Source organism: Carex rostrata, chromosome 22 (assembly GCF_964058835.1).
Source record: "Carex rostrata chromosome 22, lpCarRost1.2, whole genome shotgun sequence".
NCBI lineage: Eukaryota > Viridiplantae > Streptophyta > Magnoliopsida > Poales > Cyperaceae > Carex > Carex rostrata.
In genome coordinates this window covers 7,347,738-7,371,539 of record NC_135939.1, presented here as the reverse complement: position 1 = coordinate 7,371,539, position 23,802 = coordinate 7,347,738, and the positions used below count along the sequence as shown (strand labels likewise).

The window sequence follows — 23,802 nt, the reverse complement described above, 5'->3', positions numbered from 1 at the left end:
AACTTGAAATCCGAGCCGTTGCATGGAGGAGCTCTATGCTATGCATAGCATGCTAGCATATTTCCTTATACAAATATACATATAATACATATATTATACATATTATACATATAATATACAAATATACATATTATACATATAATATACATATAATACATATATTATACATATATACATAGCCCATGCGGCCGCAAATGTATATGTATATCAAATTTGACATCTGCTGGTAAATCAGCAAGTTTGGACTGATACAAAGGCCAAACTGCAAAAGTGATATTACCAGCATGTAGAGCATTAAAAATACACATAATTGACACAAATTTCAATTTATTTAGATTTTTCTATAGTTAGTTATGAATTTCCAAAGTTTAGCTTTTGAAAAAACTTTAAACAGTCATAACTTTGGCTAGGAAAGTCAGATTTGGACGTATGAACACTTTTCGGAAAGGGGGAGACGAGACGGATCCGATTTTGCCTTGGTGGAACATTGGGAATCGTCATATCTGAAGCATCAGAATTTTAAAAAAAACATCGTTTAGTACCTCAAAAATTCAGTTTAAGTTTTCGTTCAACGGTAGACGTACAACGATCGGTATTTTGTTTAGTCAAAAGCCCAAGAGATTATTCAAGAATTATTCATATACTTATTTTAAAATACATTTACTATTTATTGTGTTCGTTTGCCTATCTCCGAGCAAATGATATATGTCGACAATAATCAAATAATCCAATTATTCTCTAAAAAAAAGTTGACATCATTGAGGCAATCTAACTATATTTCCTTGTGTATATTTGAATAAAATAAATTATTAAGAATCAAGGCCAAGTGCTTAATTAGTATTATCTTTAGACTTGTGATATTCAACTGACAAATCAAATTAAAGTTATAAAGAGTTACGACATCACTACATAAATATATCAAATGTCTTATTTTTTGGCATACACTCTAAATAAGAAAAAATTTTCTTCACAAAATTATTTAAATAAAAAATATTAAGATCTCTAAAAAAAAAAAAGAGGACCGCCCGTGCCAGGGGCGGTCTGCTAGGAGGTGTGGGCCGCCCGTGGGCCAGGTAGTCAGGGTAGATTTGAAAAAAAATGGTTGTATCCTAGATGAGTAGATTATAATTATAGAGAGATTTTGTGATGTTACATCGATCAGATTAGATTACTTTGAAGAGACATTCTAATTTGTCAGATTAGATTGCAAATACTTGAACAGCCATTGAAGACGTAAAATTGAACATCCATGCACCCATTGGAGATGTAAACTGCCCCACTGTGGGGCGGTCAACTAAACATTTTTTTTTAGATATATTTAGTGTGTATAGAATGAATGTTCGCTATAAAAATTGAACATTAAAATTAATGTTTTTATATCTCTTTTACTGTCTTTCAAGTTAGATTTATTACCCATAAGTTATGCGGCGCGGGGTATTGCCTTGACATTTCTCATTTTTAGCACTAAATTGAATATTAAAAAAAAATATCAAAATGAATGTTTGCTATAAAATTGAACATTTTTCATTTCCCATTTTTAGATGAAAATATTAAGATCTCTAAAAAAAAAATTACTGTAGATGACCGCTCAAACACTAGACGATTTGGTAAACACCCAGAGGGCATATTTGGTATCTTTTTTTGTTGGAAGGTATTAATAAAAATCACGGGGTGGTATGGAGATATGTCTGAAATTGGGCTGCCAAAATTTGTTTGGAATAATAAAAAGGAATATTATATGTAATTCCTAATTCATTACTCAAAAGTCAAAACTATCAATAACTTGTTCGTTATCAACATCTATAAAAACTGAATAAACAAGTATAATTAATACAATAATCAAGTGTGTATTGATATAATATTTATATATAAATTGAATAATACTTAAGTATGCATTTTAAGGAATTCGGAAAATAAGCCTGAAAGTTAAAAACAACCGTTGATAGTTGTTAAAATGCATTTAGACTTGGTTAAAACTACATAAAAAAATGTTAACAATTATATTTTAATTGAAATAAGCTAGTGTACACAATAAATAAACTTGCGTCTACATAATACCTGGTGTTCAAGAAAGATGATTATCTGGCAAGTAATATATTAAAAGAGGGAGTAGAAATAGTGTGTTTTTAAGTTCACCAAGCCTCTTGAAAACTCAAGTTTAAAATTCGTCAAATCAATTTCAAATGATGAATTTAAACCGTTGAAATCCGTTTACCTCACGAGTGATGCATCTACATGTGAAATTTTTAAACATTCGAATTAATTTAGTATAAAGTCAATCGGTCAAAATTAGAAGCTTAATAAATTAATTTTAAAGCATTTATTTTTTAATCATTTTTTGACCGCTTGACTTTATACTGAATTAATTCAAATGTTTAAAATTTTCACATACAGACGCATCACTCGTAAGGTATGCGGATTTTAACAATTCGGATTCGTCATTTAAAGCCAATTTGACGGATTTTATACTTGAGTTCACCAAGTTTCATCAAAAAACTAGATGAACTTAAGAGCACCCTAGTTCTACTCTAAAAGAAGAAGGATTCACATAAACTGTTTATGATGACACCTGATTCCACTTTATATTTAATTTTTTTTTAAAGTCTAAACAATCGATCCAAATCATTCAACATGATAAATTTATTAAAATTGCTTGCAGATCAAATTTTATATTTTTTTGAATTTTTTTACTATTTATTAAGTATTTTATTAAATCATTATTTTCAAATCATTGAATTTTCGTATCCATTTTAATAAATAATATAAAAATAAAAAAAATGTAAATTTGATTTGCAAGTACATTTTAATATATTCATCATGTTTAGAAATAACAAAAAAGCTCAGTTGACCCGAAGACCCGTTGATATACACCCCGTCCTTTATCCGGTCGGCCTGGTGCTGTAAGCCTGTAATGGGCCAGGTAAGGCCGAGCCTAAAGACGGGCCAGATCAGACCTGGACTTAACTCTAATCCCATAGGTAGGGGTGTTCAAACGGTTCGGTTTAATCGGTTTTGGACCGAACCAAATTAGTTTGGTTTAAACGTTTCGGTTTATTGGATCGGTTCGATTGGCTTTTCAAAACCGAATTATAACTTCGGTTCGGTTCAGTTTGAAAAATTTCAAAACCAACATAACCGAACCGACCGAACTTTCATATAATATGAATTTGATCGGAACCACCCCGGTTTATTTTTTAATACTCCGGTTTATTTCTTAATCAGTTGCTTTAAATACTTGGTTTATTTCTAAATATCTTAGTTTATTTCTTAATATACTTCGGTTTATTATAAATCAATTGTTTTAAATAAAAAAATTAATATATTTCGGTTTGAACCGAACAAACCGAAATAAAACTTCGGTTCGGTTCGGTTGCAATGCTAATTCGGTTCGGTTCTATTTTTAAAACCGAATTATAACTTTAGTTTGCCAAGTTCGATTTGATTCGAACCGAACCGATGAACACCCCTACCCATGGGCAGCCCGTTGGGCTTATATGTTAATACAGTAAAATTGAATTTAGGGGTTTTAGCAATTAGCACTGAGCAACCGCTGCTCTCGTTCTCTCTCGCTCTCTCTGTCGCTCTCCTCTCCGTCTCTTAGACCTCTCTGTCGCTCTCTCTGTCCTCATTCCGCCACCAGATCGCGCCTCCGCCACCACAGATGTGATTTCTCTCCTTCATTCCATCTCTCTCTCTCTGTCACTCTCTCCGCCACGGTGACTTCTTTCTCCCTCTCTTTCCGCCACCCGTCCTCCGCCAGGACCGCCACGGTGCCACTACTCCTCCGCCACGACGCCACCAGTCACGGTATCTGGTTAGTTTGCTCCCTCTCTCTTCCACTTCGGTTCTTATAGAAATATCCATTTGTCTCAATAATTTATACAACCAAATCACAGAACAGCAGCCACCACAATTATGACAGCAAATATAACAGTGGCTGCTGAATCATCATATAACAGCAACATAAATTGCTAAGATAGAAACACTGATAACAGTATCTTCGCAACTAGATTAAAACATGACTATTCATCATAAATTTGACGCCCCTTCATAGCAGGAATAAGAAACAGTTGCCTCTTCGTTTGTCACTCCCTCCCGTCCCTGCCGCCGCTCTCCCGCTCTCTACAGTCAGCCTCTCTTCGTTCTCTTTCCTCCTTCCTTTGCTATTCTTTTTCATTTATTAATCGTCTTCATCAATCCCTAACTTACACCATCTGATTACTGCAAATTTGCGTGGGTGCGTGATCCATTCAAAGTTAAACCCTATCTACATCAATTTACAATTACATCATAATCCGATCATTTCTCTTATAATATTGTTTGCATTTCTTTTTATCTATCTAGTTAGTTATCTTGGATCCTGAAGATGAAGAAAGAAACAGATACTAAACCTGCCTCTAAAATTAAGGTTATTCTTTTTTCTTTTTTCTTTTTCCTTTTTGCTTCTTTCATTGATATTATATGAAGTGGTTGTGCTTTATCATTTCTAATATCTAATTAATGTATTCTCACAGATGAAATTTGCGCCCAAAAGACCTACACAGAAGAAGCCTACAGTACCCAAAATGTAATGTAGACCAATAAAAGCTCTTACTTTTTTTTTAATCTGTTTTAGTTTAAATACCATTTTCTAGTTATTTGTGGTAAATTTTGTTTTGTAATTGTTTCAGAGAACCGACTAATATCAAGGAGGAGCCTATGGACACAGATTTGCTTCAGCACATTCAAACGGCTAAGGTTCTTACTTCTCATTTTTCTACCAAAAATATTGCTCGAGGTTTGAAAATAGGCATCAAATTATTTTTTTTATGTCAGAATAATGCTGGCTTTGGCAGGAGAATGCCAAAGATAGAGGAAAAGGTGAAAGGTAATACCCTGTCCTTAATATGTGATTAACATATGCTTTTGACAGGCAGTATTGAAGAGTACAAGGTACAATATTTTATTGTTGCAGTGCAATAATGTTCTGGTAAAGGAGTTTTTTCAAGATAATCCTGAAAGAAACTCCGTATCATCATATCATAATTGTAAAATAGACATAGATGGTTCTAGTTATACTGAGAGCTAACTTGTTGTTATTGTCGTGATCGTCATTAATTCAGCTAGCGTGGAGCAAATTGCATTTGGAGCAACAACTTCTTATACAACTTTTGGTGCTTCTGGATCTTTTACTGGTAAAGGTTCACAAAAGGCTAGTTTGCAATTGCAATCATTGATGAATTAGATAATGTCTTTATTAACTAGCATAGTTCCTTAATTGCCATCCTTACCAAGTCATAACTGGTTTATAAATTGTTCAATTTTCTTCCATCCAGGGTGCAGGTGTTTGTAATTATCTAACCCAACTTTTCTTCTTTTATGTTCATTTTTTTTTTAATGTTTTATTCAGGTTTGTCATCCTCTAAAGTAGATAAAGAAGAAAAAGAATATGAATTTCCTTGGGTGAGTACATATTCACAGAACCTGAATATATTCAGCAATGATAACATTTACAATACCAGCAATCAGTCATCAGGTCTCAATTTGTTAGTTCCATTAATGCACTTAATATTTATGTCCTCATCCATTTGATTTTATTTTCCTTGGATTTTTCAAGGTGTTCCTCCAATTGATATGAATTCAATATATAATTATCTTTGGTAGCCATAATATAATACTATATTTTTGTTGTGCAGGATGATATTCAAACTATCCCATCACACTTCCTCTGAGAGAAGATAGAAGCGATCCAAGTACTTGATCTAATTTTTTTTTAAATTTATATTGTGTATTTTGTGTTTACTTATCCTTGGGCTCTTGAATTTTGTCCTTGTAAAAAATACTTAACGAGGAGGAATTTGGTGGGTCAATTGCTAGTTCTTTCGTGTTTGGGACTGAGTTAGATCCAGCCTCCAAACTTGGCTTGAGTGTATGTCTCTTTTCTTTTTTAAATGTATGAAAAACTTCAAGTGCTTTCCTGCAAATTAACTGCTAACTATCCTGTGCATCCCAGTAAAATTAGATTCTTTAATGACAATGAATATAAGAAAATGCCATGCCATACCATTTTTCAATACATTTAGAAAGTTGTGCATGTTATCCTTTTTTCTCTCTTTTGTCAAGGACCAAAAAAATGTACAAAACTTACATTTTGTTTATTTGGTTTTGGTGTGGTGTGTGTGAGGCAGGGGAGAGGGGGGGGGGGGGGGGGGAGAGATAAGGGAAAATTAAAGGTTATTCTCTTTTTTGCAGGGTATCGATGAAATTGGGGTAACTATACACACACTCTTCTTTTAACAAACTCAATCGTTATTGCAGGTAAAGAGTGACATCCCGCAAATGATCTTCTTTCAGTTGCCTGCCGTGTTACCTCTGTCTAAGCCTGATATGGGGGACAGCAGTTTGAGGGGTGCAAAGAAGGATACGGAGGCCAGCAGTTCAAGGTGTGCAAAGAAGGATATGGGGCCCAGCAGTTCGAGGGGTGCAAAGAAGGGGTGCAAGCTAAGGGAATTGTCAGCAGGCTATATGGGGAAATTGCTCGTGTGTAAAAGCGGGAAAGTAAAGATGAAGTTTGGAGAGAATCTCTTTGATGTGCGTGTAGACCCAAATAACATTTTGCATCAAATTCCAAATTGATTTTTGTTATTTTTATTGCAGAGTTGCTTTTTTTTCTATTTATTCACTAAAAAAAGAAAACAAATTACTTAGGCTATGCCAGTCCTGGTTTTTTGTTATCTGTGCAACAAATTTATTTCTTGAATTTGTTTTCAGGTTTATCCAGGGTCAGAATGCAAATTCAGTCAAGATGTGGCTGTTGTTGGTTTAAAAGAGAAGCAATGTTGTGTTATCGGCCAGCTCAGGAAGGAACGTGCTATTGTAATTCCAGACGTTGATTCCATGTTGGATTCTACAGAAGTGAAAACCAAATAATTTTTGTCTTATGTAATAGTAAGATTTAGTTAGTATTGAAAAGAAAAGAAAATAGGTTTTTTTTTTTTTTTTTTCTAATTCATTAATTTATGTCAGTAGTGAAAGAATAGGAAACTTGTAATGATGAATTTTGATTTCATGGGTTTGCGATTGAAGAGGTGCAAGGTTTGAGAATTAATTCATTATTTATAAATGTCGACTACCTGTTATGTTATGTTATGATATTGTCGGCAGAGTATGGCGGTGGTAAAGCCTACGGGTTTCTCTTACAAAATATATATATATATATATAGAGAGAGAGAGATGGGCTATGGTGCATTGCAATGCATAGGCCATGGTGTGTATTGGACCATAAATTACCGATTTAAAGTCCAAATGACCGATCCAAACCGTTCATCTTGTTCTCCATATTAATATGTGCTTGTAGACCAAATTTTACATTTTTTGGAATTTTTTTACTATTTATTAATCCACTTTGAAAATCGCTGATCCAACGGTGACTGTTTGGAACAGTAAAATCAGAAGCCACCGTTGGATCAGCGATTTTCAAAGTGGATTAATAAATAGTAAAAAAATTTCAAAAAATATAAAATTTGGTCTCCAAGCACATATTAATATGGAGAACAAGATGAACGGTTTGGATCGGTCATTTGGACTTTGAATCGGTGATTTATGGTTCAATGCACACCATGGCCTATGCATTGCAATGCACCATAGCCCATCTCTCTCTCTCTCTCTATATATATATATATGGTTGCTGGTACCTGGTAAGCACCTGACTTTCTCCCAAAACACAAAACATAATTTGATGTGGGACGGCTAGTCTCAATAGTTCCAACTGAGTCCAAAACACAATTTAATTTTGGACTTAAAAAGGGCTATGGCGATGGCGATAATTCATGTTCAACGGTTTGAATTGACTATTTAAATTTTGAAAATATAGGATGTAATTCAGTGCTATAAAAAAAATAGTGTAAATGAATCCGTTCTATGTGTGTGGTCCTTTGAGATCATTTTTTTTTTCAAAAAAGAAAAAGACAACAATATAAAATGATGCGGTGTCTGGGGTCAGCATCATTGGATGATACGAATCTTAATGACACTAGCCCACCACTCATAAAGTAATAAGACGGATTTGGAAATTTATAATTTTATATACAACTTTAAAAAACTTTAAGACCAATAACAAATATCTTTTTACACAAATTTTAATGAAAAAATGATAAATTGTGTACTGGACAAGAGTAGACATTTGCTAACGGGTTACCCGTGACCCGTTCCGGGTTACCCGTTAGGGGTAACGGGTAGGACGGGTAAAGGGGTAGGTCGGGTACGGGTAAAACCCGTAACGGGTAGACGGGTAATTTTTCCAAAACCTCTATCCGGTCCGTTTATTACCCGTACCCGTTGCGGGTTGACGGGTACGGGTACCGCGGGTACGGATCCGGGTATCCGGGTACGGGTCCGGTCCGCCCGGTTTTTTTTTTTTTTTTTTTTTCTGTTTTTCCCTTTTTTTTTCTTTTTTTTTTCAAAAAATTCAAATTTTTTTGAAGTGAAACGGGTCGGGTACGAGTAACGGGTACGGGTATGCGGGTAGATGGGTACGGGTAGGCGGGTACGGGTATGCGGGTAGATGGGTACGGGTAGGCGGGTAGACGGGTACGGGTATAACGGGTTTTTTTTCAAATTAGGTTGTCCGGTCCGTTTATTATCCGTACCCGTCTACCCGTTTGTACCCGGGCAACGGGTAGCTCGGGTAACGGGTACGGACCGGGCAAAACGGGCTGAACCCGTTAGGGGTTTAGCAAACGTCTAGACAAGAGAGACGAAATTCTTACACAATATATAGTTAGCACCCTCAATTATTTAATACTTCACGACTGAGTAATAGAAATTTAGTAGTACACGCCAGGAAAAGTTCATTAATTGAATAAATCAACTGTACAAAAATGTCTTGTAATATACCTCTTTTCCCCTTCCCATAAAAAAAAAGTGAAAAAAATTGTTCTTACTTCTTACAGACGGGTGGATCCAGAATTTTTGTCAGAGGGGCAAAAAAATATCGAATCGGATTTAAATAGCTCATCGAATTTAAACCCATTAATTAATTGGATAATCGATAAAAAAAACAATACTTTAACTTATATTTCCAATGCTCTAACTTATAATTTGAGTATGGTTAAATTGCTACCGATAGCACTTCGACCTAAGTGCTTACGGAGTCAAATTTTAGTATTTGATGTTCAATCTATATTAAAATGTGCTTGGAAACCAAATTTTACATTTTTTTGAAATTATTTGACTATTTATTAAGCTGGCTTGAAAACCGCTGTTTTTCAATGTTGCAGAAATTTAATAAAAATAACGATTTTGAAACTAGTTTAATGAAAGTAAACAAATTTCAAAAAATATAAAATTTGGTCTCTAAGCATATTTTAATATAGATTGAACATCTAACGGTTTGGATTTGTTGTTTGAACATTAAATACTAAAATTTGATCCCGTAGCATTTAGGTCGAAGTGCTACCGATAGCAATTTAGTCATACTCCTTATAATTTATGATGCTTTAACTTATAATTCTAATTACCAATCATAATTCAAGAAATTTATTTTGATTTTAATACTAAATCTAACACGAATTACAAATCAAACATCAGAGAGAGGCAAAAAAAATTTCAAGGAGAGGCAAAGTCGATTGGTACCAATAGATCACTAATAAAACTCAAAATCCAGGAGGAGCAACTGCCCCCCTGGTTCTATACCGGGTTCGCCCCTACTTACAAAGAAAGGCCTAGCTAATTTACACAATTTACACCCTGTATGCTTCTCTTGCAAGAAGATAAATTAATGTATCTTTAATCCTCATAAAATCTGTTTTAGAACAGAAAAAGAAAAAAAAAGAGCACATAAATGTGCTCCAAATTAGAGAATAAGTTACAGGAAGAATCAACTGAGTGTAGTCTGGTGTCCCGTTTGTAGCATTCTTTTTAATATATCTAGAGATGATTCTGCTGAACTGCAAACAATATCAAATGTTAACAGAATAACAGATCAAGAAAGATTGCCCAGTACAACATAAATTGTCTCATATCATAAGACAAAAAAATTGGGGTTCTTTGGTAAAACATTATTTTACAGTTCAAGGGATAAGAAACTGAACCTCAATATTGCTATTTCATAAGGATAAGAGATGCCTTCAAAATTAGGAGGTATATGTGGCAAATGATCCATTTTCTCATTCGCAAATTTTATAATACGCAATAAGTTTTCACGAATGGAGGCCTCCAATGCTGAACGGTGTAATTTCTTCTCCTCCAAACTGAATTCTATACAACAAACAGAATAAATAAATCCAACTTTCATCTGGATTAGATACAAAACTTTAAATTCAAATAAAGAGCTACATATACCTCCATGATCAGAACCTACTCTGGTATGCTTAGATTTGGTATTCATTCTCTGGTTAATTATTTGCAAATTAATGAACCATCTTTCCCAATATACCCTTTCGGTTTTGCTACTGGACCATGCCGATTGCTTACTCTTCATCTCATAGAAAGATAGACATATCTACAGAATAAATTCAATAAGCAAGGAATTTTTGCAAACTGGTAAATTTTTCAGTCAATCTATTGATTTGAAAATTAAAACCTGGTTTCTTCTGTTTGGATGTTTGCTAACTTTAGTAATAAATTCATTGATCTTTTCTTCTATTTCTTTCTCTACCTCAGCAACTCCACATTGAACCTTCATAACAATAACAACATGAACTAATAACAGTAAACAGTAAAATTTCTCATAGTAAAATAAATTACATAAATTTGATAAATTTGATAAAGCTACTTACATATGTTAATTCAAAAAGTTCACAGTCAACATCCCTTGGTCGAACAAGGCCTAAAGCTCTGTGAAAAAAAATTGTATGCAGTATACCTGATTCGAACAAAAGTCAAATTAAAATCTCATGATCAGCTATTGATTCCATTGATATTTTAGATTCTTCAATCAAGTAAAAATGGAGATCAGGTAATGCACTTACACCGAAGAACTTCTCGGATTTCAAACTGCTCCACCTCCTACAATTAACCTCAAATTAACCAAATTGCACAAAATTATAAGGAAATAAAACAGTCGAGATCATGATTCATGCAAATGAGATAACAAGAATAAACCAGTTCTTTCAATTCGCAAGATTCGCAGTTCATGTCGAAAATACTGGGAGGCGGAATCGATCAATTAGACCGATCTCGAAAGAACGAAATAGAGGTGGTTTGGTTTGGGAGAAACAGGAACAAGCAACGAGTTTACTTGGAGCTTACACTATCTCATACCGAATTCTAGACTTTGCACCGACTGGTATATCGTATAGGCTATTAGCTGGGTAAAGATTTTTAACAGAGTAGTTTTAACTTCATGCAGCGCACAAACTATATAATCAAAACTAATTTTATATGGTTACTGCGCTGTGTGTAGTCAAAAATACTCTGTTAAAATCTTTACCCTATTAGCTTTAGTTAACCAGTCAATAATATTAGAGCTCTGCGCTAATTGGAAGAAAAAAACAAAATAGAAAATAGAAAATTAAAAATGTCTTTTTAAATTTAGAAGTAAAAATGGGGAAAAAAGTTGGAATTCGGGATTTGCTACGGCGCATTTGTGTTGCCATTCTGTACAGCACTACAGCTTCTAGAAAATTATCAATTAAACCAATTAATTGTAAGTTGATCTGACATATTAGATAAATTTCTAATAATAATTCATACCATTAAATTTTATAGCAAATGTTTTTTTTTTTTGTTGTTTTAATTTTTAATGCAAAATTAGTATGTTATCTCATAATAACTACGGCTCAAATTTGCTTAAAATGACATGATAATTACGTCATCGTTATGTGGCAAGTTTGGTATCTTTTGTGTCATAATTATTTCAACTACATGATAGCTACATGAACGGGTAACGTGTCATAATTATTTGGCAAGTCTAGAACGAGACAAACCTTAATTAGAAGACAGTTTGGAAGAGTTAAGAAAATTAATACAATCTAAAGAGTTTCTTCTACACAGGAAATTTGCTTTTGAATGTTTCAGACTAAGGTTCTAAATAACGATTATCGTGTTATAGTGAAAAGGTTAAAAAAAAATATTGCGAATAACGTAGCTATAACGAAAGGTATCCTACGTAGCGTTTTTTGTTTTAAAAAATATATTTTATATTTCTACTAATTATCAACATTATCTAAAATCTCATAAAGCAATGAGTAACACAAAATTAATTAAGGAATTCGAATATTCATATTAAACCAGTATAAAGTCCAAATTGCTATTCAAAATATCCCTAATAATATCATAAAATATCTATCTTTTTCCATTCAAAATAACCTAAGCATCATAGAATAAACTATCTATATTTTTTTTATTTAAAACAAAATCAATCTAGACCTTGAAAAAATTGATCTTTAAAATTAATTTTCATTTGGATCTTTATATAAAAGTTTATGTAGCATAGTATGCGCTGTAGTGCGTAGCACAAATAGCAGACCGCTATTATCGCTATAGCTGTCGTAGCTGAAATAGCGCACTTTTATCCCATAGCTTAGTGTTCAAAGTCCGGAAACGCTATAGCCTATAGCGCCACTATTTAGAACATTGCTTGTAACTTTGAACAACAAACTATTTCTTATAAAAAGTTACAACAAAGTATAATAAATTTTACAAATTATACTTAAAATATCATTTATTTATTTCATTGGTCTTTAAATTTTAAAATTATTATTTTGATCATTAAAATACCACTCATTTGTATTTTGATTCTTAAAGTTTCAACAATATCATTTTGGTCCAAGTTTTAGATTTGTAACAAGTTTAATCCTAACATTATCATCAGTCAAAAACTAACTGAAGAATCATATTTACATCCATGTCATAATGATAAGATATGCATAAATATTATTTTAAATTTATGTTGGCATAAAATTCAATGCTAGTGATTACATCCGCAAATTAATTGATAATTGATGTCACGGATAAATTTTTACATAATTTGTATTGCTTTGTTATTACATCCGCAAATTGTTTAATGCTACAAAGGACGTTACGTTACATGTAAATATTATTTTTCTTCTCAATTGATGTTCAACATAACACCAAATTAGTACATATTAAAAACTTAAATGGTTCAGATAATGTTGAATGGTTCGGATCGACTATTACAATTTTGAAAATAAAAATATTGATCCATATTATAGACTAATCTGTACTACACATAGTACCATAGACTTACTCTTATGAAAGTTATAAAATTCATTCATTGTCAATATATGTCCAGTTCCTCACCATTAATCTATTGAGAAGAAAAGCTGACAATGTCCTTGAGAACAACTTCATTAAAATGTTTACCCAATTGAGCCAAAATTAGCAATTTTGTAGATAATAGTTTTCTTTGATGCAAAATTTAGGCCAAGCAGGTAATTACATGCCATATGCTATTTTAATAAGGATGCATCATGTATTGAAATCAACTACTGAATTCCAACAGACCTAAAAAAATATAAAATTTAACATAAGATTTACAGTTAATAAAAAAATTCAAAATTTGCAACATTTCAAATTTAATGGTCCCTAATAGAATATCAAATAATACTTAAATTGTATGAAATTTGATATAAACCTAATCTAAGACAAACAATGTCTATAAATCTTTTTTTTTTCCATCTTGATTTGAAAAGGTATTATGAAAATTATAAAATTCATTCAATGTCAATATATGTCCAGTTCTTCACCATTAATATATTGAGAAGAAAAGCTGACAAGGTCCTCAGAACAACTTCATTAAAAAGTTTACCAAGTAAAGCCAAAATTAGCAATCAATTTTGCAGATAATATATAAGGATGCATCATGTATTAAAATCTACTTATGAATTCCAACAGGCTTAACAGAAATTAACTAGCAAACCAACACAAATACACTAAAACTCTTTGTAGACTACATTCAAGATATTATACTAACAAAGAAAATCTCTTTGGAATAACGGAATACCTTTTGTTAATTTTTCCTACACCAAATGTCATACATCAGGTTAATTTTTCATGAAAATCCACCTGTAGAACAATACTACAGTAAACCAATAAAGCTGTAAGTTCCATTCACCAGTAAGTGACTAAAATCGAAGTTAAATTTGGAGTAAGTTCATTGCAACTTCCATTCACCAGCAAGTGATTGAAAGCAAAGTTAAATTTGGAGTTATTCGTTGCAACTTCCAGATGGATCGGCATTGTTCATAATCCATGGATGCATCAAAATCTGTTTTATGGATAGTCTCTTCGATGACTCCTTGACTAAGAGCTACGTTTGATAAAGGGAAAACAAAAAATGATTATACTATAAAATGCATGATTCTTGATCAGTAGTATGTGTCAAATTATGGGCTTGAACATTATACCTTGCAAATGAGATCCTTTGCTTCAAGGGAGACAGGATGTGTGGAAGGGAAATGAAGATCAACCTTCATAATCCTATTACAAAAATCATAATTTGAGTACGTGTTTAGAAATGCCAACATATCCAATGCTTTTGTTGCCCTCAGCCCTCCAGAAAAAAATGACAACTTTAGGGCATAATTTTTTTGTATTATAATATGCCATTTCACGGAGTCAAATTTGGTATACTGTATCCAGCGTACAATTTTACTTTGTAAGCATTTTGCTATTTTGTATAAAATATACATATCTTTTTCATGCTTTATCAGCCAGACAACAATGTTTAGAAGATTTTGTTTGGGGGTTTATTTATTTTTTATTTTTCCTGTTCCATGTGTTTCTTCAAGGCCTTTTTAAGTAGGTTAATCTAATTTTTGTACCATGCTTACAATTACTGACAGCAACAAACACATGCAGTAGTAGAGAAGATTAATGGGAAAACAAGAAAGGAACTATTTCACACATTGCCCCTAAAAATTTCACAATATCACATGTACCCCTGCAAATCAGAAAAGTCGCCTAAATAATTTCACCATTTCCTTGTCATATGCACCTAGGCTAATCCTCCTCAAATTTTCTGTTATTTGGAATTGGCTCGTGGGACCTCCTTCCATCTGGACTGTGCGATCTAAAATGAACACAACAAATCGATTTGCTGACGTCATCAAAACTTCACCTCTAGATGATGTCAGTGGGTTGATTGGATGCATTCGTTTTAGATCAGACAGTCTGTGCATAAAAAGCAGGGTCCTGCAGTCGAACTGTGGAATGACAGCAAATACAGACTCTCATTCTTACCTATATATAGGTAAACAGGACAGAAAAAAGGCAGTTTTGGGCATTTTTAAGGTAAATTAGAGATAGGATGCGGAGGTAATTTCATTTTTGCACAAGGACATGCAATATTTCCTGTGTTCTTAAAAATGCAGGCAAGATATGTTTTATTTTGGAATAGAATACATTGAATTCTGAATGCAAGCATACACGAAATTATCCAATAAGAAACACCATACCTTCTTAGTGTATCATACTGATCAGCGGCTTCAAAAGGAGGCACACCATAGAGCAACTCGTAACAGAGAATTCTGAGGGTCCAGTTGTCGACGCCATGATCATGTGCCTTTTTCTCTACCATTTCTGGTGCCAGATAGTCTATTGTGCCACACATAGTGTGTCTTTTTGCATTTGACTGCACAGCCCACCCGAAATCTGCTATCTTAAGTCTTCCCGGTCAAAAGACCCCCAAAAGGAAATGATGATAATATTAAGGGTTTCTTTATATATATACCTGGCTCTTTACTCTACTGTTTTGTAAAAAATAACTAACTTTTTTTAAAGAAAATTAAAGAAGGCGGATTTTAGATTTGTGTAAAGGAAGAAGAACCAGATATTTAAAATTAGCAAGAGAAATTATAAGTTGCACTTAATAGAAAGCTAGTATGGAAAATTCAAGGCCAAATGTTCTTGTTTTATTTGGTAATATTCATTAACAGTTGAGTTTTATTTACAAAAGCAATGAAAAGGATAATTATTTCTCTTGAAGAATAGGAAAAGGTGATGGGTGTAGTTTGCCAAAAGAAAAACCATTCTATCAATACAATATATCAGCTGAAGACTGTGTATTGTGGTTATGCCCTCATATGTGCTCAGAATAGTCAGTTGATGGTTCGGTAGTGGCATTCAACTGTAATTATTCCCCTATAGCACTTGTGTCTAAGTCCAGGCAGCAAGCAATGGTGAATTTATATAAGAAGTAAGCATAATAGTTTATAGAGAGGAGATTGAAATAGAGAACAGCTAGTAATGTAAAAAAAAGAACTTACATCAAGATCAAGCAATAAGTTTTCAGGCTTGATATCTCTGTGTATGACATGTTTTTCATGGCAATATGCTAATGCTCTTGCCAGGCTCGCCACATACTAGGCCAAATAATGTTAGAAAATAAGAAATAGTAGCATAAATAATTTGTTCAACCAATATCATCATATTCATGCTGCATCCTTGTAGTGGGAATACCAGATACAATTGGTGTGGTGCAAGCTCTGCAGTTAAATTTTGGTGACGGTAATGGGTGGAATAAAATTCTGGACCTCAACTTGTACCTAATTAGTTCATTTGATACATCTCTATGAACCATTGGTTAGTGACTAGAGATAAAAAAAAATGGTATGCTTATCAATCAGAATGGGAGCCATATGGACAACAATACATACCAGAACTATATCCAAATGACACCATACCAGGTATTAAGATCAATCCAAGAAATTTTCAGCCAGAACTGCATGAATGATAATTAATACTTGGGAGGCATGTTTGTAAATTTAGAAATAGAGAAATGGAAACCCACAGTGGCAGCACGCTTCTCAGAGAAGTGTCGAACTGATCTTAAAAGCTTGTACAGCTCACCATGAGCTGCATACTCCAGTACAAGGAAGATACGTGTCTCATCATGAAACCACGCGTAAAGCCGCAAAACATTTGGGTGTTGGAGGGAGCTCTGGATCACAATCTCTCTTTTCAGATGCTCCCAAAATCGGTACTTTTCAAGTTTTGCTTTAAAGATCACCTTCAGTGCCACTGGATACCCACTCTGTATTTAGAATTCAAATTTGAACTGTATAGATTGAATTGAAGCACAGTAGCAAATTTATATTATTCATATCAACAGCTAGCTTTCCTAAAAAAAAATCTGCCAAAATTAACCAAATTTGCATATGATGCCCAGCACATTACCATTTAATGAATCAATTGGCAAATGACATCAACCACTACAAACCAAGGTTAAGAAAATATGGGTCACTTAACCCTAACTTTTCCATATTGACTCAAAAGTAATATATTCAGAACAAAACTTTATAAACTTAGCAACACAAATTGCTTTACTTGCATTTTAGTTTTCTACCTTTACACCCTGTTTGGATGGAAGGTAGAAGAAAAAAGGGGAGGTGAATAATAGAAGGGAATGGAATGGAATAGAAAAGAAGATTAATATATTTAACCTCTTCGTGTTTGGATGATTAATGAGAGAAAATAAATTTAATTTTCATTTCCGTCTTATTTCTTGTTTGGTTAATTAAAATTTAGAAGGTTAATGAGAAATTTGATGACTGTTATAAGTTTGTGATGAAAAACTTTGTATGAGAATTATAATGGTAAGATATAGAGTTAGATATTTGTGTTATTTTTTCTAAAAATATTTGCAACAAAATTTATTTCCATCCGTTACACTCCAAATTGGGAGGAAAACCGATTCTATTAATTACAATGATACAAGGTTAAATCTTTCACCTCCTGTATCCTTCATCTCCGACATAATTTTATCAACCAAACATGATTCGACAGAAAGTTTTCTTTTCTTTCCATTCCCTCCCTTCCTCTACTCTCCATCCAAACAAGGTGTTAAAAAACAAACACTTACAAAAAATTATAGGGCAAATATGGCACTGCACCTAAAGGGTCAAAATTACAAATATGGCACTGCACCTAATTGAAAAAAGAGAGATTTCCTAAAAGTGTGAAATTTGATCTACATTTCAAATTACATCATATTTAATACATATTCTATATTTTAAAAATTGCCTAATTGGCCCCCAAGACCATTTTGTTAATTACATCATATAGATAATTAAATGGAGTTAATATCTTGCCCATAAATACCCCTTGCCTTTATTCAAAGACGATGAATTAAATTCCTCATACCTGAATTTTGTATGATCATATGTATGTAATAATTAAGGGTAAATCAATGACAGTTAATGTCTTCTTTATGTTTGTGCGATCATAGCTCATCTAATTCCGCAAGCCAGATCAATTAAATGTTCATCCTAAATTTAACATCATCTGCTGCAAAGTTGACCTTGAAATGAAACAGAAAATAATAACACAGTAACAAACTAGCAAGCCAGCAAGCAATAATGCCAAGAGACTACATGCATGCACAACCATTTCAACAAATTGAATCACCTGACCACTATATGCACGCAACAACTATGATCCGTACCAAACACACCAAACGATAAGAAGTAACTTGCAATTTCAACTCTACTTCTCAATGCATCCACCATCCTTCAATTAGACCTGAGAAAAAAATGAAATAGTCAACAGAGTAACTTGCAACCTCTACAATATAAAGCTGGCTGGTACTGAGGGTAGTTTTTTTTTTTTTTTGAGGGTTAGTGGAAGGTCCACTAAGATTTTTATTTTTTATTTTTATTATTATAAATAAAACAAAATAAAATGATAAGCACTTACCAAGGTATAATCTACCGTGTAAACTCGGTCATAAAAAGGATGCTCATGAATAATACGGCGCGTCGTCATCTGGTTGACATGATCAAGGGATAAAGAAAGGATGCATTTCAGTACCATAATAACAACAACGAACCGCAAAGATGTGAAGACACGCTACACTGTCTACATAAAATAGAGGAATATAGAGAATACCAATTCATTCAGCCTTGAATGTATATACACAATTGGCCAAGATGGCTCGGGCTCATCCACACTCTGTCATCACAGGCAGACGCAGAGATTTGCAATGAAGAAGAAAATTTCAAAGAAACAAAATTAATCAAAGTAGAGACTGTAGAGAAAGCAATCACTTCCAGTCTTTTTTTTTTAAAAAATGAAGCTGGCTGATATAAAAAATAAGCATGTACCTCATAATAAATGCTCTTCATGTACAGCTGCAAATAAGGATAATATAGATATCTAAATTCAAGCAGAAGAGGCCAAGAAAACAAACGACCAAGGATTTAATTATATGCGAGTGTAAAAGGAAATAAGATACTTACAATAGTTCCTTCTATCACAAGGTGATCTACAATGTTTGGAAAATGATCCCTTTTCATCATAACAATTATATCCTTGAAACCCTCCTCCTACAAATTGGCATTTTTGTTTTCATCATCTTTAGCAACCCAAGAATCAAGATCAAAGATACAGTAATAAAATTAAAAACAAACTAACAAATAAATAAACTCAAATACTTCCATCAATGGCCAAGCTTTCTTCACTAGGGTATCACAATGACGACTAGCTAAAAATTGAACATACTAACAATAAGAGGTCCAAATATTTTTTATAATAAAAAACCTAAAAGGTAAAATAATTAGATCTCATATATATATATATAGATATATATAGAGAGAGAGAGTGTGGCTAATATCAAAACGTTTGCACCACGCCTCCCGTGCAACCAAGTCATTTTCCGATTTTTAAAGTCCAAATGATCGATCCAAACCGTTAGATGTGATCTCCATATTAAAATGTGCTTGGAGACCAAATTTTACATTTTTTGGAATTTTTTTACTATTTATTAAGCCACTTTGAAAATCACTGATCCAACGGTGCTTCTGATTTTACTGTTTGGTTAAGCCACTGTTAGATCAGCGATTTTCAAAGTGGCTTAATAAATAGTAAAAAAATTCCAAAAAATGTAAAATTTGGTCTCCAAGCACATTTTAATATGGAGATCACATCTAACGGTTTGGATCGATCATTTGGACTTTAAAAATCGGAAAATGACTTGGTTGCACGGGAGGCGTGGTGTAAACGTTTTGATATTAGCCACACTCTCTCTCTCTCTATATATATATACATATATCACCATCATTTCAGCTCAGTTCCAATTGGAATTAAGATGATTGTAAACATGTACTGATGCAAAAAATTACAACATGTTGGTTCTCCATACTCTCGAGTGACATCCATTCAGATGAAAGTGAAATGCCAAATTAATTGTTGTTATCTATGTGTATGCATAGAGAAGTGAAAATAATAGTAGCAGAAGCAAGTACCGCAGCACTGTCGAATGCTTTGTCCAAGGGGAAGTTCAAGATGCAGGGGAACTTGGTGCAAAACTCAATCAGCTTTTCGTCGATGTCATCAATTTCCTTTAAATCATAATCAGTTAAACATTACAAATAAGCAGCATAAAGAGTGTAGAACCCAGAGAGAGATAGAGATAGAGAGAGAGAGAGAGAGAGACCTTTTTGCTGTGCTTCTCATATAGTAATTTTAAGTATGTGTTGCATTGCTTATGGTGCTTGATCCACCCTTGAGAATTAATACGTGCCTGCTTAACAAAATCAATTTTTTGTACTATCGGGCTAAGATAAACAAAAATATACACAGATTAATTGATATCTATCGATACCTCCAAAGAGAGCCGAAGAAGTGCAGAATCCAAATCCTTAAATTTTTTTGGAACAATCTCCTCATCACAAATCAAGTCCTCGATAACACTATCAGGCTGCAAAACATTAGCAGACATACCATATACACACATCACTCTCCGGACAACAGTCACTATAATGAGGGTTCCCATGAATTGACAAGAACAATACCTACCTTGATTTTGTCATTACACCACCAACACAGATCCTGTAGATGATAGTCAAAATCCGCCTGCAACTCAATTTGTTTGCGACAATTCACGTACTCCTGCCATGCAAATACATTTTGCATTATTAAATAATCAAAGAACTGTAAAAGTAAGCGAATACTGTTAAAAATTATGGCACAGGTTAGTACCTCATCCCTCAAACCAGTGTTCTGAGACAGATCTTTGAGCACCCTCTGCTCCAGTGGAGAAAAATAACTTCTGTAATTCTGTTGGGACCAAAAGGCAACTTGAGAGAATTAGCATTTAAATTGTGTAATTCTACCTATCTATATGTATGTGTGTGTGTGTCAAAATGGACAGAAATATATGCAAGGAGAGAACCTCAATAAAATTACGGTGTCCAAACTTTGCTTCGATGTCAACAAGTTTAAAAAACTCTTGTTGAAGACTCTGCATTCAACAAAGTACCGGCTTATATAGTATCTTCCTTTTTCCTTAACATGATGATCCAATTTGAATTGGCATCTTTCATGCGATTTATATAATTGAAGTACATTTCGTCCCGGATTCCTATATTACAATTGAGAGTACCTTGCGTATCAGCGGATGAAATAATTTCTCCGTGCACCCTAGAAGTCTTCCATGTATCTGTAAACAATGGTTTTGTATTGAGAGAGCAAAGTCAATTATTAAGAATTATAAACAAATTTATATATGGAATCTGTATGAAGGAAGAGGTACAAACTTCCACTGCTTGATCAATGAGGGAATCTTCGAGGTAAGAAAAAGGTTTGGTTTCAAGGTCAATCTTTTTTCTAGCTCGTGGAATATTATCACGGCACTGCACATAAAAAAAAAAAAAAGAGTTAAAATCCTCTACAGAACATCAAAATAAAATTTTAAAGAAAATGCTCCTACGTACCGTGATATAAGGGATATGTTTATAGAGATGTCTCACTGCTTCGTATTTTTTATTCTCTTCGAAAATTGCCCTATCAAAAATCATTTGTTCCTGCATAGAAATTAAACAACAGAATCATAGAGAGGGAATGGAGGTGAGAGAGAAAGGGAGGGAGGGATGGAGGAGAGAGAGAGAGAGAGATATACCATTATGGAACCAGATAAATAGGGTTCATGGGGAGCAGGGGGAGCATTTTCATCCACATGAAGATTTTTCAAGATCCCAGGAACTTCTTTTTGTAGATCTGTTAGTGTACATAGAGGTGGTCTCTCAGGCTGTGTTCAAAAGATTGTTACCATCATGACAAAAGTATAATCTGATTAGGGTTAAAAAAGTTAAGAAGGAAAAAGAATCATCATATTGACCTCAATGAGGGGGGTGCCACGTTTGCGAAGCCATTGTCTAAATTGGAAAAAAATTTTAATATTTTCCTGCATTAGACAAACATAAAATCTAAATGAGAATGGATATTATATACCTATGCAGAGCCATAGTTAGTCAAAAAAGGCTTATAAATTTTTTTAAAGGAAACTGGAAATTTTACCAAGGAAAAAAAAAAGATATTAAAGTAAATGCAAGAACATGATATATATGACCTTGAAACCAAATTCTTGTATTTGATCTATAATTCTAGATATGTCGGTGGTGAATATATTAATTGCAATCTCAACTAAAAAAATTGGATATTGAATAGGAAAACACAGCTGCGAATTAAGTATGCTTTATGTAGTGGCAACTGGCAACCAGAACAAAGTGATTTATATAAAGAAATGAAGAAATGAAGAAAGAAAGAAAGAAATAAACAACCTCTTCTTCCTGATGATCTACCTCCACCTCCATTGCAGAGCTACTACAGTTGATAACATAGTTCACATCATCAATGAACGGGTTGAAATCAAGCTCCAGCTTCCTCCTCTTATAATTAGCTTCAGCTTCGCCTGAATCATTTTCCTGCATCGATCATCAGCGAGACTCAGACTCATTCTTAGATCAGTCCAACCATTAATATTTTAATAAATTACTAAATGGAGATAGGAGATCGATGCAATAAAATTTACAATTGTAAACAAACTATCTTTAACCGAATCCTCAGCACTCGATCCTAACAAGGGCCAGTTGAGGGGGTTGGGGTATTCTGGGCAGTAATCATCAGACTCAGACTCCTCCTTTTCTTTTCTTTTTGAAAAAGGTTCCTCCCCGAAACACGGATTCAAATTCATGGCAATCGAGTTTATCCAATTACAGATTTACAGCCTACGAATTGTCCTGTGAGAGGATCGGATCAGAGGTACGAAGATCTTAGCTAGGGTTTCTTTCTACGACTACGAGAGAACGCAACCAACGCCCTCACCTAATCGCCTCTTTTTCTTCCGAATTTTTTTTTTTTTTTTTGTGATGTTTGATGTTTCCGAAGATCTAGGGTTTCAGAAATTATTTCACATATTGTATTCTATAATTTAGTGGGCCTAGTATATTTATATTTCCGAAGATTCATTCTTTCTTAGTTCTCGCTTTAATAACAGAGAATTCTTAGATGGACCTGGTATATTTATATATTACTGGGCCTTGACATTATTGGGTCTGTGATCTGATCTTATTACAGTGGAATTTTAATTTCTTTCTTGTTTTCCAAATAATTTTTTTCTTTCTTTCAATTTTTTTCAAATCAATTCGTTATAAAAAGATTTTTAAAATCCCTGTAAATACCAACAAATTTGTAATGCATGCGCCAAATTAGTTATCGTGGGCCGGAGTTGTAATTAATTTTTTTAGATATCACTCTTCTAATCAATATATTAATTAGAGTTACCTTAAGTGACCCTATTAATTTAAGGAGCACTTAACTACATTGAATTGTCAGACATTCGATCGTTTAAATTGATATCATATATGTTATTTTTTTACTATTTCATAAATTGGTCTTTTCGATATAGAAGTGGTTTCAGATTCCAAGTCCTTTGCTTAATTCTTTTTGAGGGTTCAAATGCCTTCATTTTTTGTGCCTCAAATTTTAAAAAACTTAAATAACTCAAAATTTAAATTATAAATATCAAATAAAACCATTAGATGTAATCTATATTATTTTCTCTATATGCTCATAAAATATTAT

General features: G+C 33.3%; 6 protein-coding genes and 1 long non-coding RNA gene across 9 annotated transcripts in view; 4 read left to right on the top strand and 3 right to left on the bottom strand.

The window, feature by feature from the left end:
• Nucleotides 1-2,911: 2,911 nt before the first annotated feature.
• LOC144573903 (uncharacterized) lies at nt 2,912-6,439 on the top strand. Its single transcript, XM_078323684.1, has 11 exons — nt 2,912-2,920; nt 3,531-3,814; nt 4,058-4,127; nt 4,349-4,408; nt 4,515-4,567; nt 4,671-4,737; nt 4,816-4,867; nt 5,103-5,174; nt 5,390-5,442; nt 5,676-5,732; nt 6,298-6,439. Exons 1-10 carry the CDS (start codon nt 2,912-2,914, stop codon nt 5,709-5,711), a joined length of 756 nt encoding a protein of 251 aa, XP_078179810.1. The 3' UTR covers nt 5,712-5,732; nt 6,298-6,439.
• Nucleotides 4,840-23,802, top strand: part of LOC144574249 (transcription factor HHO3-like) — a 93,539-nt gene continuing 74,576 nt past the window's right edge. Inside the window, exon 1 of the mRNA XM_078324176.1 lies at nt 4,840-4,860. The gene's annotated coding sequence lies outside the window, so the exon portion shown is untranslated. The remainder of the gene's footprint in view (nt 4,861-23,802) is intronic.
• Nucleotides 6,319-6,909, top strand: LOC144573902 (uncharacterized). The gene is made up of 2 exons (XM_078323683.1): nt 6,319-6,570; nt 6,751-6,909. Exons 1-2 carry the CDS (start codon nt 6,319-6,321, stop codon nt 6,907-6,909), a joined length of 411 nt encoding a protein of 136 aa, XP_078179809.1.
• LOC144574026 (autophagy-related protein 101-like) lies at nt 9,602-11,236 on the bottom strand. Its single transcript, XM_078323845.1, has 7 exons — nt 11,083-11,236; nt 10,950-10,986; nt 10,758-10,843; nt 10,562-10,657; nt 10,321-10,480; nt 10,071-10,236; nt 9,602-9,926 (listed from the first exon to the last, which is right to left on the bottom strand). The coding sequence occupies exons 1-7, from the start codon at nt 11,113-11,115 to the stop codon at nt 9,857-9,859; spliced, it is 648 nt and encodes a 215-aa protein (XP_078179971.1). The 5' UTR covers nt 11,116-11,236; the 3' UTR covers nt 9,602-9,856.
• Nucleotides 13,913-15,553, bottom strand: LOC144574160 (serine/threonine-protein kinase Aurora-3-like). 2 transcript variants are annotated; one of them, XM_078324031.1, is made up of 4 exons: nt 15,399-15,553; nt 14,349-14,421; nt 14,106-14,251; nt 13,913-14,020 (listed from the first exon to the last, which is right to left on the bottom strand). In XM_078324031.1, exons 1-3 carry the CDS (start codon nt 15,551-15,553, stop codon nt 14,150-14,152), a joined length of 330 nt encoding a protein of 109 aa, XP_078180157.1. In that variant the 3' UTR covers nt 13,913-14,020; nt 14,106-14,149. The 2 variants fall into 2 exon arrangements, with proteins under 2 accessions (XP_078180157.1, XP_078180156.1); XM_078324030.1 differs by having other exon boundaries at nt 13,913-14,251.
• LOC144574425 (uncharacterized) lies at nt 18,169-23,118 on the bottom strand. 2 transcript variants are annotated; one of them, XM_078324393.1, is made up of 18 exons: nt 22,751-23,118; nt 22,500-22,643; nt 22,058-22,123; nt 21,839-21,967; nt 21,654-21,743; nt 21,477-21,572; nt 21,323-21,379; nt 21,113-21,181; nt 20,920-20,997; nt 20,737-20,829; nt 20,543-20,638; nt 20,375-20,461; nt 20,184-20,279; nt 19,179-19,265; nt 19,044-19,070; nt 18,829-18,891; nt 18,637-18,705; nt 18,169-18,462 (listed from the first exon to the last, which is right to left on the bottom strand). In XM_078324393.1, the coding sequence occupies exons 1-18, from the start codon at nt 22,910-22,912 to the stop codon at nt 18,457-18,459; spliced, it is 1,515 nt and encodes a 504-aa protein (XP_078180519.1). In that variant the 5' UTR covers nt 22,913-23,118; the 3' UTR covers nt 18,169-18,456. The 2 variants fall into 2 exon arrangements, with proteins under 2 accessions (XP_078180519.1, XP_078180521.1); XM_078324395.1 differs by lacking the exon at nt 21,113-21,181.
• LOC144574426 (uncharacterized) lies at nt 18,612-18,998 on the top strand. Its single transcript, XR_013518208.1, has 2 exons — nt 18,612-18,697; nt 18,824-18,998. It is a non-coding gene; the product is annotated as an uncharacterized LOC144574426 (long non-coding RNA).